Raw genomic sequence first — 16,210 nt, 5'->3', positions numbered from 1 at the left:
TAAACAAATTAAAAATTTATAAATTCCTATTTTGTTTTCAGTGCCTACAACTTTGCACAACACATTTAATTCTACAAAGCTCCATTAGAGAAGTCTAAGAGAAATGCTGTTTCTCTTTGCTCCACTAGGGGCGGTGTGTCGATAAGAAGGGGGTTTCCTCTGTACAAAGATATTTAAAGGGGAGGTGATAGTATGGCAAATTTTTGTAAACAGAGCATAGAAATTCGTTTTTTCCCTGAACTAGCAATGCTAGTTCATTTGTTTGTCCTTTGTCGTGTAACAGCGAGTGGCAGGTAAAGACCAATAACGAAAGTTTTTTACTGAAATAAATATTTCCTCTGCGGATGAAGAGGCAGCTCTCCGGGGTGGTTTTGTTTTCTCGATGATAGCCTAACATCTTTGCGGCGTACATCGGATAAGCTCGTCTGTTGTTATTTTGATGTTGCTTGCTAGCTGGAAATCTTAACGCCATTTTCGTCTTTGTATTACGTACAAGGCACATGAAGTGACTGATCTCTATTTCGAAATAGAGTTTTGCTAGCAGGGATAGCTGTCGGTCTCTCCCTGGGTCCTCTTTAGCGGAGGGGAAATTCATTTCGTCCTTTTCCTGTAGCTTAGGGTATTGCATAATGTGGCAGTAAGCTGTGGTTTAACCTAATAATAGTTTGTTTTGAGGGAAAAAAAATACTCCTTTATCTTCGACGACGGTGCTAACGTTGGCTAACAGTAGCAATATTCCAACATGGGAGTCACCAACATATACATTAAAATAGGATATGCTACTGTTGGTACTGTGTTTGGACTGTCGGCTTTCTTGGTCTGGAATATCGCATATAAACAACCATGGACGGCGGCTATGGGAGGCCTGTCAGGTATGTTGAAACACATAGCATTAACTAAAAACACTGCAAACAGTTAATGACTTTATCACGGGATATCGGCGCATTTAGCCATGCCAGGCATCCTAATCGCGATGTAGGCCTGGACAGTTAAGCGCCATAATCATATAACGACTCTTAAAATTTAGTCCGTCACTGAAATCTTTATAAGATACAATGCATTATTGGTACATTATGATTTGTAATGATATTTTTAATGCTAAATTATAATTATTTATCTTTCAAGTAGAAAAACCGTATTGTTCTTTTTTAATTAACTTCAATAATTGAGTAATTTAAGTGATTTACTTGCATTTCTGAGTATCATGTAAATTTTGTTTTAAAACACATTTTTTTGCAGAAAATTTCTAAAATAGTAGTCTTTTCTTGTTTTGTATGGGAGTAGTCTATTACATTCTATTACAACACTGTAATTTCCATAAATTACTGTCACGTGGTGGTTTTCTGTAGTCTTCAGGCTGCAGTGTTATCATACTCAATCGAAATCTGTGTTTTTCTGTCTTGACAGGAGTTTTAGCGCTCTGGGCTCTCATCACACACATCATGTACCGTCAGGACTACTGGCGAACCTGGCTCAAGGGTCTTAGATTCTTCATCGCTGTTGGAGTATTCTTCTCAGTTTTGGCTGTGGCTGCCTTTATTATCTTCCTAACTATGGCCATCGCACAGAAGCAATGTAATCTTGTCTTTTCTGTTCCTGTTTTTTTTTTTTTTTTTAATGAATTTTGTATTGTTGTTCATTTATGTTAAAATAAGTGACTGACAATTCAAATACTCAGAGAGGTGAGGATTGTTGTAACTCTAGTAGTAACCACCTTGTTTTTTCTGTCCCACAGCTTTCACTGACCCGAAGAGCTTCTACCTCTCCTGTGTGTGGAGCTTTCTGACCCTCAAATGGTCTTCCCTCTTGGCCTACTACTCATACAATTACCGCCAGGAGTTTGCGGACATCAGCATCCTCAGTGATTTTTAGTCAGTACTCATTTTAAAGACTTTGGTGGACTTAAGGGGTTTTAGGCTGCCAGCGGGAGATGGACAATGAGCTTTTATAATAAAGAAGAGGAAAAGCAGACATGGCTAGATTAAAAAAAAAAAAAAAATCATCAGACTTTTATCACATGGTGCTGCATTTGCTGCACTTGCTTAACAAGCTCTGTATTTGCATAGTAACCTGTTCTCCCACTTTTAATGGCCTACGTGCTACAGTCCTGTAGAAATTGTAAACCTCTGAAAACGTCAGCTGCTTTTGAATGAATTTGTGGAGGACATTTGAGACGTGCAGGTGGTTTTAAACAGCTACATCTTTGGATTGTTTCATTTTTAAACAGTCAGAAAATCCCCTCCATAACAGGCTTTTAATCCAGTGATTAGTGTTTCAAATGAAAGTTAAAATACTCAACCATAAAATCGAAACCAAAATTAAAACCATTTACCTTAAAAGTTATACTAGCTTGACAGCGAGTGATTGTTTTCATCCAAATTAGCTCTCAAACAGTCAGCACTCAACTGCAGAATACTCATATCTCCTGATAGTCACTGACTTAATGTTTGAGAAGTGTTTTATAGTTATTATAGTCCAGGATTTGCTAGACAATACCAATACCACTGTTCAATACCAAGTTCTTTATTCTGCTGCACTACTCTGCTATTGCTATTGGCGCTTGTTATTTTAGTATCACGACTAAACATTATGTGTGAAGCATTACTACAAAGATCAAGCTGTTGCAGTGCACTAACAAAAATGGCAACATTATCGAGAACGTTTTGTTTATATAAACTTAACTGAAACTTGTTCACCTTCACTTCTGTGTACAGATACAAATGTCTGTCTTAGATGAGTTAAATATGTTTTATGTGCATCCTACTTTTTGATGAAAATCCTCTGCGGCATTGGTTTTATACAGACTCATGAAAAAATGTATACACTCACTTCTTTATATTTTTTCCCCTACAAGTCCATGTACATGTTGCTACATGTAGCCACGTATCACCAGTACTTGCAGCATTTTACTACTGTTGGCACCATTCACAAACAGTACTCTCAGCTTTTCACAGTTTTTGTTTGGAAAATGACTGGTTCTCATAACATTTCTGTCATTGTCAATTTATTCGTTGAACTATGTTTTTGGAAATTTAGCTGCAGATATAAAGTTTTGTGTTCTCATCGAAAGCTTTCTGTCATGTGAAATGTTAAGAGCATTCATGCTTCTGTAAGAAAGGAAGAAGTGCTCTATTGTTCTCTCATTCTTGAAGGCGATGCCTTCATGTGAAGTTTGTGCTTTTCTTTTTGTTCCACCAGAGGGAGACTTTCATTTTATGTCGAGAGGTTATCTGAAGTCTGGCATTCCTCTTTTAGAGAAAACACAAATGGAACTACTATATAATTGCACTTTAGTCTATGATATTGATGCCATTGTTTTGCACACAAATTCTAATACAATGGGACAAAATCATGTGTTACACATTGTCATGTCTGTCTCACCCTCTTTTTGTGAAAAGAAGGTGTTTGTATGTATCATTTTGTTGCAGTTAGCAGGATTACTTGTATTCGCCAAATTAAACTGGTTTGTAATTGGTTTAGTTCCAGCTCTATCTTATGTCTACCCTTTTCCCATAAAATATGTAAAGTTGTATTTTTGTTTGTGTGTTTCTGTTGATAAGTATGAATATCAGGATGCTACATGTATATAGAAACTGAACCTATTAAAATACATTTATTGGTAATTACATCTTGTGTCCTTGCTCGGTAGCACACTGATGAAACGGCACATTCGGCAATCAGAAGTTTAACCAATTTAACTACACTGCTCAATAAATTAAAGGAACACTTCAGTCAGAGTATACCATCAAGTCAGTTAAATTTCTAGGACATTGATGTGGTCAGTTAAGTAGCAGAGGGATTGTTAATCAGTTTTATTTAATTTGTTTTAGTGAAATTCAACAATGAGACAAGCCTTCAAACAGGAATGTTTTTATAGATGGAAGCTGACATTTTTCCTTCCTCATCTCTTCTGATGACTTTTTTCACTGGTTTTGCATTTTGCTAGAGTCAGCATCATTACTGGTATCATGAGTCGGCACAGGTAGTCCAACTCTCCCAGGACAGCACATCAGTGTGTGACATTGCTAGAACGCTTTGTCAGGGAAGTCTCCAAAGCATGGAGGAGAATGTAAGCTCTAGGAGAGCTGGACTGGGCAATAGAAGGCCTTTAACTCATTAGCAAGACCAGTATCTGATTCTTTGTACAAGGAGAAACAGGATGAGCACTGCTGCAGCCCTATGAAATTGCCTCCGGCAGGTCACTGGTGTGTATGTTTCAGACCAAACAATGAGGCACAGTCTTCATGAGGGTGGCTTGAAGGCCCAACGCCCTCTAGTGGTCCCTGTGCTCACTGCCTGACACTGTGGAGCCTGATTAGTATATTGCCAAATATTACCGGAATTGGGAGTCCAGCACTGGTTCCTGTACTTTTAATAGATGAGACCAGATGTTAAAAGGTCAGGAGATGCCATGGAGAACATTATTTTTCTGGTAACATTGTTCAGCATGACTGGTTTGATTGTGGATGGACGGACAGACCTCTACTGGCTAGGCAGTGCTTGGCCTCATGTGGCAGGAGTATGCAAGCAGTTCCTGAAAGATAAAGGAACTGAAATAGCTAACTGCCCCTCACACTCGCCTGGCTGAAACCCAGTAAAACAGCTCTGGGACATTATGTTTTGGTCCATTCGATGCTACCTCAGACTGCCCAGTAGCTTAGTCATCTGGTCCAGATATGGGAGGAGATCCCCAGAAGACACCATCCATGGTCTCGCTAGGAGCATACCCTGACGTTGTCACGTATGCATATCTTGGGCCTTCACATACATCTGAATACAATTTTGAGTTGCTACAATGAAAATTCAGCATAATGGACTTGCATGCTGTATTATTTTTTCACTTTGATTTTTTTGTTGTCTTTGAATTCAGCCATCTATGGTTTGATAATGATAATTTTCATTAAATGATGTGGCATCCTTATGATTTCATTATGTGTTTGAAAGTGTTTCTTTAAATTTTTGAGCAGTGTATTTCACAGCACCAGGCTTTATCCTTTTAAGCTCCACCCAGCAGGTGTAGAAGGTCTTTAGCATTACTTCAAAAGTAATCAAACAAGTCTCATTTGAGTCAAACATCTGCAGACGTGCTTCAAGAGTAAGCAAGGCAAAAGTAAGTACAGTGTCTTAAAATTTCTGTTTTTTATTTAACATTGTACAACAAAATTTCTTTTTTTATGTTGAGCTTTAACATCTGTCTAATTGTGTTTGCCTTTACACACGGCATTTTAGTCAGCTGCAATCAGTCACACTACAGGCATACACCAGTTGTTAGGAATCGCTTATTTACATTAACAGGTTATATGTAAGAGATGTAATGTAATATCCCTAGGTTGTGATATTGATAAGATATATTATTCACACAGTATTTCCATATTGGAGATTTATTTATTAGACAAAAAGGCTAAATCTAATTTCATTTTCTTAATGCAGTTATATCTCTTTTTAGCTTTATTTCTTTAAAATCTTCTTTTCCTGTTTAGTGTTTAACAGTTTATAAAAATATAACAACAATTACAACTGACAGCTGTTGGATCATCTGTTCAATATAAAAAGTAAAAATATCTGTGTATTCATAATGTATTGTATTGTCATTCTGGTGAAAAATAACATAAGTTTTTCTCCTGCATGGAGAAAAGGATTACCGAGGACTGAATAAACTTGTGCATGATCTTTTATTTACCCAGTGTAGATCAAACATTTTATTAGTCCCGTGAAGTTTTGGCTGATCTTTCATTCATCAAGGTTAGATAAGGACCTTACACTTAAAATATGGGCCAGGTTTAGTATCGGGAAAGGTGAAGTATAAAGTTCCAGGTATGCTGTTGAGTTTTTATGGATACTTTCATGAATTAATGACAAATTTAAACAAAAAAGACACCAAATGACTTACTATATTAATGTGTTAAATTTCACTTTGAAGACATTGCATAAAATATCTGCCTGCTTAATATATTTTGCTATGTTGTAGCCATGCAACAGGAAAGCCCACGTTATGTGATTGACAGGCCGGCATATAACCTCCCTGACTTTGACAGAGAATTTGACAAAAAGAGTCGACAGTTCCCTGTTGGAGAAAAAGTAAAGAAACTCTTCAGGTACCGAACTGCAATCTTACTGCACAGTCAACATGAACAACGTGCTTTTCTCTCACACAAACTCTTCTGATAAGCCTCTGTATTATATTCAAAAGCACGGGGATACATAACTAGAACTCAAGTTTACATGTGTGTTATTGACTTTTATAAATGAACAAGCAGAAAACCAGAGATCTTCTAAGACAGTTTTTTGTTTTTTTGTGTTAGATGTTCTGTACCCAGGCTCAAAGGATTGTTACTTAAACACCTGCCGGTTCTAAGCTGGCTTCCCAAGTACAAAGTAAAAGAAAACCTGCTGTGTGATGTCATTAGTGGGGTCAGCGCCGGCACCATTCAGGTTCCCCAAGGTCAGTCAATCTTCTACTCTCAGATAACTCTGTATAACAGCCTTTGACTGATGCTAGCTGGTGGAGTGGATAACAGTTTTTGTGTTATTTTTTATTATTTATTTGACAGCTTCTTTTCTTTCCAGGCATGGCTTTTGCTCTCCTTGCAAATCTTCCTCCTGTCAATGGTCTCTATTCCTCTTTCTTCCCCCTCATCCCATATTTCTTCATGGGCACTGCTCACCAGATGGTCCCAGGTAAATCAGAATGATTTATCTACAGCAATTTTGTGTGATGACAGTGATAAGTTACCAGAGCTGCATGGTGCTGCACTGAGCCTGACTTTGCCCGCTTTGCAATATGGCAAGGAAAATAGATGTGACACCCTACTTTCTATGTCTAGGTACTTTTGCTGTTCTCAGCATTATGGTGGGAATCGTGTGTCTTAGGCTAGCCCCTGAGTCGGATTTCAGTCATTTCAATGCCACTCTTAATGCCACAGTAGTGGACACTGACAGGATGAATGAAGTTCGTCTGGCTATATCTGGTACTCTGGCCTGTCTCACTGCAATCATACAGGTACTTATACCACTAAAAGCTCAGTCCTTTAAGGTAAAATCTGAAAGGAATATGGGATATAGTTTAAAGGTGGCACACTGAGTATGATTTATGTCTGTGCAGATTGGTCTTGGCTTCATGCAGTTTGGGTTTGTAGCCATCTATCTGTCAGAGTCGTTTGTCAGAGGCTTCATGACTGCTGCAGGACTGCAAATCTTAATTTCAGTGCTCAAGTACATCTTTGGCATCACAGTGCCATCTTACAGTGGTCCGCTGGCTGTTATATATGTAAGTTACCCATTCATTATTAAAGAAAATATGATCGGATACTTTGCAAAATTATGATTTGCTGAAAATGATTTCTTTCCAAACAGACTCTCAAGGATATAATATTGGGCCTTCCTGATACCAATATAGCCTCCTTAGTCTTTGCTTTGGTCAGCAGTGCAGTTTTGATTGTGGTGAAAGAACTAGGTTTCCACTTTCGTCATAAACTTCCTTTCCCTATTCCTATTGAGATCATCGTCGTAAGTAGTTAAAATTTTTTCTTTTAGATATTTGAGATAGCTGTTGCACAGATGTTTTTCTGGGTGCACATAAGAGAATTAACAGTATATAATAGAATGTAGCGTGATTTCTGTTCCTGTTTTACACAGGTGGTGGTGGCCACAGCCATCTCAGGTCCGCTGCATCTTCCTGAGATCTACCACATGGACATTGTGGGCAATATTCCTCTGGGGTAAAGCAGACATCAGCTTTTTTGTCCTACTGTTATTCATGAAAGTCATTAAAGAATGTTTAACTCTGATTTGTTTCTTGTCTCTGTTTTCTAGATTTCCTGCACCGATCCTCCCAACAGTGAGTCAGTGGGAAGACATGTTGAGCACAGCTTTCTCTCTGGCTATTGTCGGATACGTCATCAACTTAGCTATGGGCAGGACACTGGCAGCTAAGCATGGCTATGATGTGAATCCCAACCAGGTTTGAAAAACTGCATCTCTCTTAAAAATGTAAGAAGTGTATTTTATTTCACTTTTGTCAACACTGAAATGGTCTTTTTGAATAGGAAATGTTGGCTCTAGGCTGCAGCAATTTCCTTGGGTCTTTCTTTAAGATCCATGTGATCTGCTGTGCTCTGTCTGTAACGCTGGCTGTTGACAGTGCTGGAGGAACTTCACAAGTGAGTGCAGATCATACTCAAATTATAACTAAGAACCTACTGAGGAAGATTTAGTATGGACTATAAATACAGCAAATGTTTACCAAAGCCCCTAACTACTGCACTACTGCTCTCTTGTAGTTTGCCAGTCTGTGTGTAATGCTAGTAGTAATGGTCACCATGCTCGCCCTGGGAATCTATCTAAAGCCACTCCCAAAAGTAAGTGGACATAACAGTGTGAACCTGAAATATCATACAAAACATACAGACGTAAGAGAACAACTGAGACATATTAAGTAACTTCAGTTATCTTTGTTTCTCCAAGTCAGTGCTTGGAGCGTTGATTGCAGTAAACCTGAAGAACACGCTCCTACAGCTCTCTGATCCCTTTTACTTATGGAAGAAGAGCAAACTGGACTGTGTAATTTAAATTATTTGATATGATATTGAAGCATAATGCAGTGGGGTTTTTTTTACTATATTTTTTTCATGTCTTATTGTCTCTTTTTTAGTGTGTGTGGGTTGTGTCATTCTTGGCCACATTCTTTCTAAGCTTGCCTTATGGTGTTGCTATCGGAGTGAGTTTTTCCATCCTGGTAGTTATATTCAAGACACAGTTGTGAGTAAACTGTATGAACATGTAGTACATTTGAACCAAAAATGAGCTCTACTGTTTTAGTTTTTCATAACTACGTTTTCCTTACAGTCGCAATGGTTCAACAATTGTTCAAATTAAGGATACAGATATCTACAGAAATCCAAAGACGTACAGCAAGGTATATTAAGTATATATCTTTTTTTTTTTACCATAAGAAATTACTTGGGGTAAATTGCATCTCATTTTTTTGTAACAACTCCACAGGTCATGTCAGTAACAGGTGTGAAAATAGTTAACTATTGCTCACCAATCTACTTTGCAAATGTGGAAATATTTCGCCAGAGAGTCATCAAAAAGGTAAGACAAAATGGCCACTTTTCCCGTCAGGCAAGGTTGGCCATGTGTTCATGTGACATGTAGATGTTTATATAGTATTTGTATACCCAGACTGGGCTGGACCCTGGCAAACTTATCCTGGCCAGGCAGAAGTTCTTGGACAAAGAACAGAAGGAAAAAGTGAAACAAGATAAGGACAAAACGTCAAGAAGGCGGAAACTCAGCTCTTTGGTTAACATGAAAGCTCAGGTAGGATCAAGTTCATATGACATCAGACTCATGTAATTTACGGGCCATCCAACTGTTGATATATATCCCACTGAGTTAAAGGTGATTCACTGAAAGTACAACTTGTGACCTTTCTGTACCTTTCTGTATTTGTTTCCTGTAAATCTAGACCATATCTCAGCTTGAACTGCAAAATGACTTTGATATGAACGATGGCAGTGCCAACAATGCTGAACTTCCTACAAGCTATGTCAACTTCCACTGTAATGACATTGAACTTGGTGAGCAGTTGCCTGACCAAGAGCCATCCAGTCCCCCTGTTCTCACCCTGGAGCCTCAGCCAGTGCCCTTCCACACCCTAATCCTCGACATGGCGGGGGTCTGCTTCATAGACCTGATGGGCATAAAAGCATTGATAAAGGTTATAAAGTTCTCTCCTGTGCTAACAGAGTCAGGATTAATACAATATAGGATTAATGTAATGTAATATAAGTACACTAAATGTTTTAAATTTTTTTTATGGTGCAGAAAGTAACCATAAAAGATTAAAGATGCAGTTATTTTAGATTGGAAAATAGTTTAAATTGGCAGCAAAAGTTTTTTGAAAGGGGTTTTATTATGTTTAATAATATAAAATGGATGTCTAACAGCTAAGTTAATTAACACAAATTATAATTTCAGAGAATTTCTCATTTTGATATTCCCATATCAAAGAGACTGAGGCAGTTATGTCCAAATAGAAAAAGAGAGCTTCTAACCTGCGTTGAACACGTTTTTGAATCATGAAAGGATGCCTTACTTTTTTCTCAAATATTTCATTTTCAGTTAGCTAGATGCTGTTCAGCCGAGCCTTTTTATGAGAGCATTAATAATTGGATTTCGTTGTAAGTTCATGTATGTGCATGTCCATGACAGTTTTTCTTTCTTTCATTTTCCACGCAGATGAACTCGGGCTACACGATGCTGGGCATTAAACTGTACCTGGCTAACGTTCAAGGTAAAATCTTAAACTACCTGCATTTGTTCACACCTGTTGGCTACTCTGTACAGTTGGCATGGCAACAAAGACCTAATCATTCATAAAGCACTGAGTCCATTAGCTCTGTGAAGTGCTCTGTCAGAGGAAAACAAGTTAGACATTGCTTAACATTTTGTGCAGGTAATCTCAATTTCCCAGCGAGATAAAGGGAAGATCCACAGTGACTGTAGTTTATCATGCTTGATTACTTTAAAGCTGCAAATTTTCTCTTGTTTCCTGCCTTAGAGAATTGTAATTACAATACTACAGGCGCGTTAGGCAAAATCACTACGTTTAACAATGTCTTTGTCCCTGTATAATATTAGTTGCCTTACTTTCAGCCCAGGTGTATGAAGAACTGGAGGCCGGGGGAGCGTTTGAAGATGGCAATATTGCCCGCAGTAATCTCTTTCTTTCTGTTCATGATGCCATTCTGTTTGCTCAGCAGACCTCTGGAGAGAGGGAAGTCTACTCAAAGGTAGGCCTCTCTGCATAAAATAACCTTATCAGACAAATCCTTTTCAAAACATCACATACAAACACATGCTGTTTAAAGCCTCTAAGGTTAGGGATATGGGGACAGATTAAACAGAGGAGAAAAATATATTTTTTTCTTAAGTGAAAAATTCCTCTTCTTAGTACAGCTTTTGTCACCTTATCTGGTTCAGCAAAGGTAAACAGAAATATCACAGGGTTTTGTGACAGAGTAAGCGCCACAACAAACAAAGCTGTACGTTACACCAAGGTCATGGCACATGCTGTATGCTCTGTATCTGATTTAGTCTCTCATATTGTTTCTCATTGTCACATGAGCTAGAGCAGCCTTTTTATTAATCTAACATGACATACACACCATGGAAGACAATAGCAAATTATTATAGGTGAAAAGGTAGAAAATTGTTAATATTTTTTTAATTCAGAAGATTAATAAAATAGATTATGTTGTACATTTCTAAATAGAAAGTAAAATAGCTCTGTAAAAATTGGTTACTGATAAAAAAAATATTACTTAGCATGGATAACAAATGATTTTAAAGTATACTTTAGTTCTGTAATGCAAAAGTCTAGGTCTTTGAAGAGCACTTTGGAGTAACTGCTTTCACACAGTTAAAGGAGATTTCATTGTATGCCAACTGTCTTACTGCATGTCTGTCAGTATTAATAGAATCACATTGTGTACAAGCCTGTTTAACTAAAATATGTGAAATGTTGTTGGCTGCAGGCCCAGGGAGCAAAACACGGACTTGATTTTAACATTAATGAGGAGAAGGATCTGGAACAGGTACACTGACGTTTGTTTGCACAACCTGATACAAAATGACAGGTTCACCTACTTATTATTAATTCTGTAGCGAACATTCTGTGTCTAAGAGTCACTTTACTTTTGCAGGAAATGTTTTGAAGTGAACAAGAGCAGAAGAAACATACTGAAGATATTGTCAATAATCTTGACATTATTCTGCAATTTATGAAATGCGTTCTTGCCAAAATCCGTCCTCTGCTTAAACTTTCATCTTTTATCCGACTATCTAAAATTTTCCTATGTTCTACCTTGATCAGTAATCAGGGGCAGTATCCAGTACTTCACGTCACTGGCAGGGGGTGGCACGTACTAGCGCAAGAGACACTAGCAAGAAGCAAGTGCTAATGAAGGGAACTCTGGGGCTCAGTTTGCCTACCTTTTACAATAACCGAGGAGTGAACTGCTGACTGCGCAGTCATACAGAAGTGCTCCTTTAATTAAATGAGAGTGTGCATGGCCACAGCTGTGAGCTACAACTAGCTGAGCAGTCTGGCTAAGCCCCTGTGGAGGTAAGGAACTGCAAAAGGCTAAACATAAGTGAAAGGAAGATTACATAGTATCAGCAGTTTCATGGCTTTGTTGTTGCAAACTCTGTTAAGCATCAGAGTCTTCATAACTGTCCATAAGGCAGAATTGAGCTACAACAACCAAATAACACTCTTAATTGTTGCCTCTTGCGCCAGTATAAACTGTAAGAAAGAGAAATGTGTGGGCCAGATAACTTGTGTTTGTGTAGCAGGTGCTTAAAGGCCTGTGGTGTCTAGTCTAACAGCAGGCTGTCAGTGGTGTTGGTATGCCTGTGATGCATGAATGGATTTATAACGCTATTAAGAAATCATCCTAAGGTATTCTGGCACACATCTGCGCCTCTGCTCCCCTTCGTCTCTGCAGCAAATTGGCACCACAAGTGATTACAAGGTTTCTATGGCCATCAGCTTTAATTTGGAGCCTTGGGAAAGTCTTTCATCGCTTAATGCATGTAAGTGTCTGTGTGTGTTTGTGTTTAATTCATCACCTGCAGCTTACACTTCTCTTTCTTCTCTGCCTCATTGTTTTCAGGCTGCCTGTGTGGACTTGATTTGATTTAAATTAAGGGATATTTTGATTGAAAGAATTAGTTTGACTATTGTTTGACATATGGTTATGAGCTATTATTGTCCTACTTTTCTTGACTATAAATGTTTCAATGTACTGTGTAAGAAAAGGCAATCTCTCTGTCATTTTTCATTTTCCATACACAACACTAGCAAAAGCTAATAGACCACTATATTCATTTGTTGTACTAACTTTAGCCAGTATAGCAGTTTTTATTATGTACATGTGATAACTCATTAGAAAAAAGTTTTCAAAGGAGTCTGTGCAGTCCTTTGAAATGCAGAGGAGTTCAGCTCAGTGACAGCATCATCACCCCTCCACCCCCCTTGACAGTTGGTATGGGTTGTTTGGCTGTGGGTTGTTTGGGGTGGTAGAACAGGTCAGCTACTAACCAGAAGGTTGATGGTTCGATCTCAGGCTCCTCCAGTCTGCATGCCAAAAATATCCTTGGGCAAGATACTAACCCTATGTTGCTCTCCGATGCATCCATCAGAGTGTGAATGTGTGTGAATATTAGATAGTGAGCACTTAACAGCTTATAAAAAGTGTTTGTGTGACTGGGCGAATTAATTAGCTGTATAAAGTGCTATGAGTGCTCAGATAGAGTAGAAAAGCCCTATATAAGAACCAGTCCATTTACCATTTGTGCTGATATACTATGTTTGGTTTACCAGACGTGGTTCTCTGGTTCTCTCTGCATTGTGGTCAAACATATCTACTCAAGTCTTATCTGTCAACCTTTCCAAAACATACATGCTCAGTTTTTTTTTCTAATGGTGCTGTCATTAACTTCAACATTTAACATGCTCACTGAGGTCTTGGTATGTTATTTTTCATTTTCTTTGAACATTGAATGGTTTGACTTTGAATTTGCTGGGACATGCAGACTGTGGCAATGTGTTAACGTACACCTGAATAAACCAATAAACAGCCAAAATGTATTCTTTTATAGAGGCAGTCACACTTACTGACCATCAGTTAATCAGATGCATTTGATTAGCAGTACCTGGCTGTTCCTCTTAATTCCTATAGCTCCAGTATTGGTGAGGACTTCATAAAGTCATTTGAAAATGTTATTTTTCAAATTACTGTAGTATTTAATTTCAATCACTTTCAATTAATTTCCAGTTTATAATGTTTTTTTTAATTTTATTATTTTTTATAAATGTTATGTTTTTGAGTTTCAGTTATATTATGAAAGTTATTAGTTATTGGTATGAATCAAGATGTCTTTCATTGCAATACAAAAACAACACTCTGTTAAGACAAGTCCCTCACATTCATGTAGAAATCCCAAACTTAGTAAGCATCTACATTACTTACTCTTCCCTGTGCTAAGAAATTTTGATAATATTGATTGTTGGCCTAAATCAATTTTCTTTGTATTTTTAGTTAAATATGTTACTTCATTTGTGTTGTTTTTATTTTTATCTCAAAAATAAATGATTGAACGATGAAATTAAACGAGTTATTTGCAGTAACATTGTGAAATTTCAGTGGTCATTACTGAGCATTAAATTACTTTACAGTAACAATACTGTAGGCCTATGCACATGTTTGTGTGTAAAGCAGGCCTAGCTTAAAAACACCAGGTGACTTAATACACAGTAGTTTCTTGCACTTTAGGAGAATCTTTTAATTTGCTTCCATACTGTAAAAAACAAAAGTAACAGAATACAGTAAATAATGTATGCAATAAATATATGGATCACAGAAACATGTCAGTCATAGCTTTTGAAATCGTGTGGTTGCAGCTTTTTGTGAATTGTTCAGAGTGAAAGGGATTAAAATACTGTAACACCCCCAAGCCACTGGTTCACATCGTCTATGCACCCACCCATGAATTCTGGGCAACTGTTTTTTCTTATTTGGTGTTGTTACAACTTTACAGTTACCATCATATTTTATTCCTTTCTAACGTATTCAAATTGAACAACAGACTTTGGACTACTTCTATTTTCAATCGGACCCCCTTGATACTGTGACATTACTCCATAATTACTCTTTATCAATGAAGCAATAGGTAGAAAAAAACCAAACCTTTCTGGAGGTCAAACGATGATTACACTGAACTATGAAATACCTCCAGCTAAATCCCTTTTCAAATGAGATGCTGTTATAATGGACTAGCTTCTTAATCCTATAATAGCAAGTTCACATAAAAATTTATTTTACACCCCTTGCACATTCATTGACCATGATGGTTTAATTAACAAGGTTCCTTTTAGTAATCTGAGACCAAGAGATTTATGTATTAAATTTGTTTACACGCCCAGTGGTTTCATACTATTGAGACTAATTGCATGGTGTCAGAGGGTATCTTCTCATTGAGTTATGGGACCTTGTCATTTAACGCTCGTGTACTTTTATGAAGCGCCTTCCCTGAGAAAATATTTAGTTCTGACCTTTCAAAATCAGATTTAAAATTGGAGCGCTTGGATAAAGACCCAGGAAGCCAAAGACTGTTGTGCAAATTGGATGTGGGCTTGTGAGCCTCATCTGAGGAAATGAGGATGATGGAGAAAAAGCATATCAGTTCTGTAAATTTAAATAATTGTTGTCTGACATTGATCAATTGACAGCAGTTGGTGCTTTGCATATGCATTTTACAGGCCTGTGTTTGGGGATCTGTTCTGCATCATTAACAAACTAGTTTTAAGCTGGGGCATCATAAATCTTGATTGTGTAATGTCAGCAAATTGTCTTTGGACAGGGTTTGTTTCCAGAGTTGCAAAGAGCAAATGTGACCAGTGATATCTGGTATTAATTAATGCTGCCTATTGTCTCATTCCAGTAGTTCAGCAGCAACTAAATGCACCAACAATGGAACGTTCTCTTGTGATTAATTAAGGCATAAAATCATTAAGTCTGCGTGTCTAACTGAAAGATGGTTAATTATTTATAGTTGAATTAAGCCAGGACCCCACATCTGATTGAAGATGCTGTTCAACCTTCTTGCCATTTTTGTTTTCCTCCTATATCAACTTGTAGATGCACTGAATTTACACGCTACCATTATTGCATTAAAAGCAAAAGCAATGCTAACTAATTATTTCAAAAGCCACTGACCTTCATTAAATGATTGAAACTACAAACAGCAGAATTTTTCTGTTGAAAACTCAGAGTTGGCTTTATTTTTTGTTTTTAACAACTTAATTGTGTGATTTCAATTTCATAAACAGTATCATAAACAAACTTGCAACAAGAAGATAACTCTTTAGAGAGATACACAAATTTGACCTTGCTAATCAAGACAGATTTGCAGCTATTGTGTTGGACAGGTATGCAAGTGAGGTGTTTTATCATCCTATCAAGTCATTAAACAGAGTGGGGGTGCTGTTTGCGTTCCTGTCTCTTACTAGATTAAAAACAACAACAACGCAACAAAAACCAACCCCCTCCCCCCGCCAAAAAACAAGTGATGACTATAGATTCTGGCTCCTTACTGAGCCCTTCAGTATCAGACAAGTATTAGACAAGACAATGCAAAACAA

General features: G+C 37.6%; 2 protein-coding genes across 5 annotated transcripts; both read left to right on the top strand.

The window, feature by feature from the left end:
* The first annotated feature begins 144 nt into the window (after positions 1 to 144).
* Positions 145 to 3,623, top strand: slc48a1a (solute carrier family 48 member 1a). The gene is made up of 3 exons (XM_082519276.1): positions 145 to 872; positions 1,408 to 1,575; positions 1,736 to 3,623. Exons 1-3 carry the CDS (start codon positions 743 to 745, stop codon positions 1,870 to 1,872), a joined length of 435 nt encoding a protein of 144 aa, XP_082375402.1. The 5' UTR covers positions 145 to 742; the 3' UTR covers positions 1,873 to 3,623.
* A 1,317-nt stretch (positions 3,624 to 4,940) lies between these two features.
* LOC309696266 (solute carrier family 26 member 9-like) lies at positions 4,941 to 14,170 on the top strand. Of its 4 annotated transcripts, XM_082517416.1 has the most exons (22): positions 4,941 to 5,110; positions 5,969 to 6,095; positions 6,303 to 6,442; positions 6,568 to 6,678; positions 6,825 to 7,000; positions 7,103 to 7,267; positions 7,354 to 7,506; positions 7,636 to 7,718; positions 7,813 to 7,960; positions 8,046 to 8,159; positions 8,280 to 8,357; positions 8,464 to 8,559; positions 8,651 to 8,757; positions 8,845 to 8,914; positions 9,001 to 9,093; positions 9,184 to 9,321; positions 9,470 to 9,721; positions 10,243 to 10,297; positions 10,660 to 10,796; positions 11,541 to 11,600; positions 12,513 to 12,600; positions 12,681 to 14,170. In XM_082517416.1, the coding sequence occupies exons 2-22, from the start codon at positions 5,971 to 5,973 to the stop codon at positions 12,707 to 12,709; spliced, it is 2,418 nt and encodes an 805-aa protein (XP_082373542.1). In that variant the 5' UTR covers positions 4,941 to 5,110; positions 5,969 to 5,970; the 3' UTR covers positions 12,710 to 14,170. The 4 variants fall into 4 exon arrangements, with proteins under 4 accessions (XP_082373542.1, XP_082373541.1, XP_082373544.1 ...); XM_082517415.1 differs by having other exon boundaries at positions 12,513 to 14,170; XM_082517418.1 differs by lacking the exon at positions 12,681 to 14,170 and having other exon boundaries at positions 11,709 to 12,605.
* The last annotated feature ends 2,040 nt before the right edge of the window (positions 14,171 to 16,210 follow it).

The sequence above is a fragment of the Aulonocara stuartgranti genome, assembly GCF_965226115.1.
Source record: "Aulonocara stuartgranti genome assembly, chromosome: 20".
Classification (NCBI taxonomy): domain Eukaryota; kingdom Metazoa; phylum Chordata; class Actinopteri; order Cichliformes; family Cichlidae; genus Aulonocara; species Aulonocara stuartgranti.
The sequence above is the reverse complement of the archived record's forward strand: the minus strand, read 5'-3'. Positions and strand labels throughout refer to the sequence as shown.

What these genes read in the sequence shown, in the direction of transcription:
- slc48a1a (XM_082519276.1), top strand. Translation starts at nt 743, where the DNA reads ATGGGAGTCACCAACATATACATTAAAATAGGATATGCTACTGTTGGT. An exon ending in GGCTATGGGAGGCCTGTCAG is followed by an intron (nt 873 to 1,407) that starts GTATGTTGAAAC and finishes CTGTCTTGACAG; the next exon opens with GAGTTTTAGCGCTCTGGGCT. An exon ending in GGCCATCGCACAGAAGCAAT is followed by an intron (nt 1,576 to 1,735) that starts GTAATCTTGTCT and finishes TCTGTCCCACAG; the next exon opens with CTTTCACTGACCCGAAGAGC.
- LOC309696266 (XM_082517415.1), top strand. Translation starts at nt 5,971, where the DNA reads ATGCAACAGGAAAGCCCACGTTATGTGATTGACAGGCCGGCATATAAC. An exon ending in GTTATATTCAAGACACAGTT is followed by an intron (nt 8,758 to 8,844) that starts GTGAGTAAACTG and finishes TTTTCCTTACAG; the next exon opens with TCGCAATGGTTCAACAATTG. An exon ending in GCATAAAAGCATTGATAAAG is followed by an intron (nt 9,722 to 10,242) that starts GTTATAAAGTTC and finishes TTTTCCACGCAG; the next exon opens with ATGAACTCGGGCTACACGAT.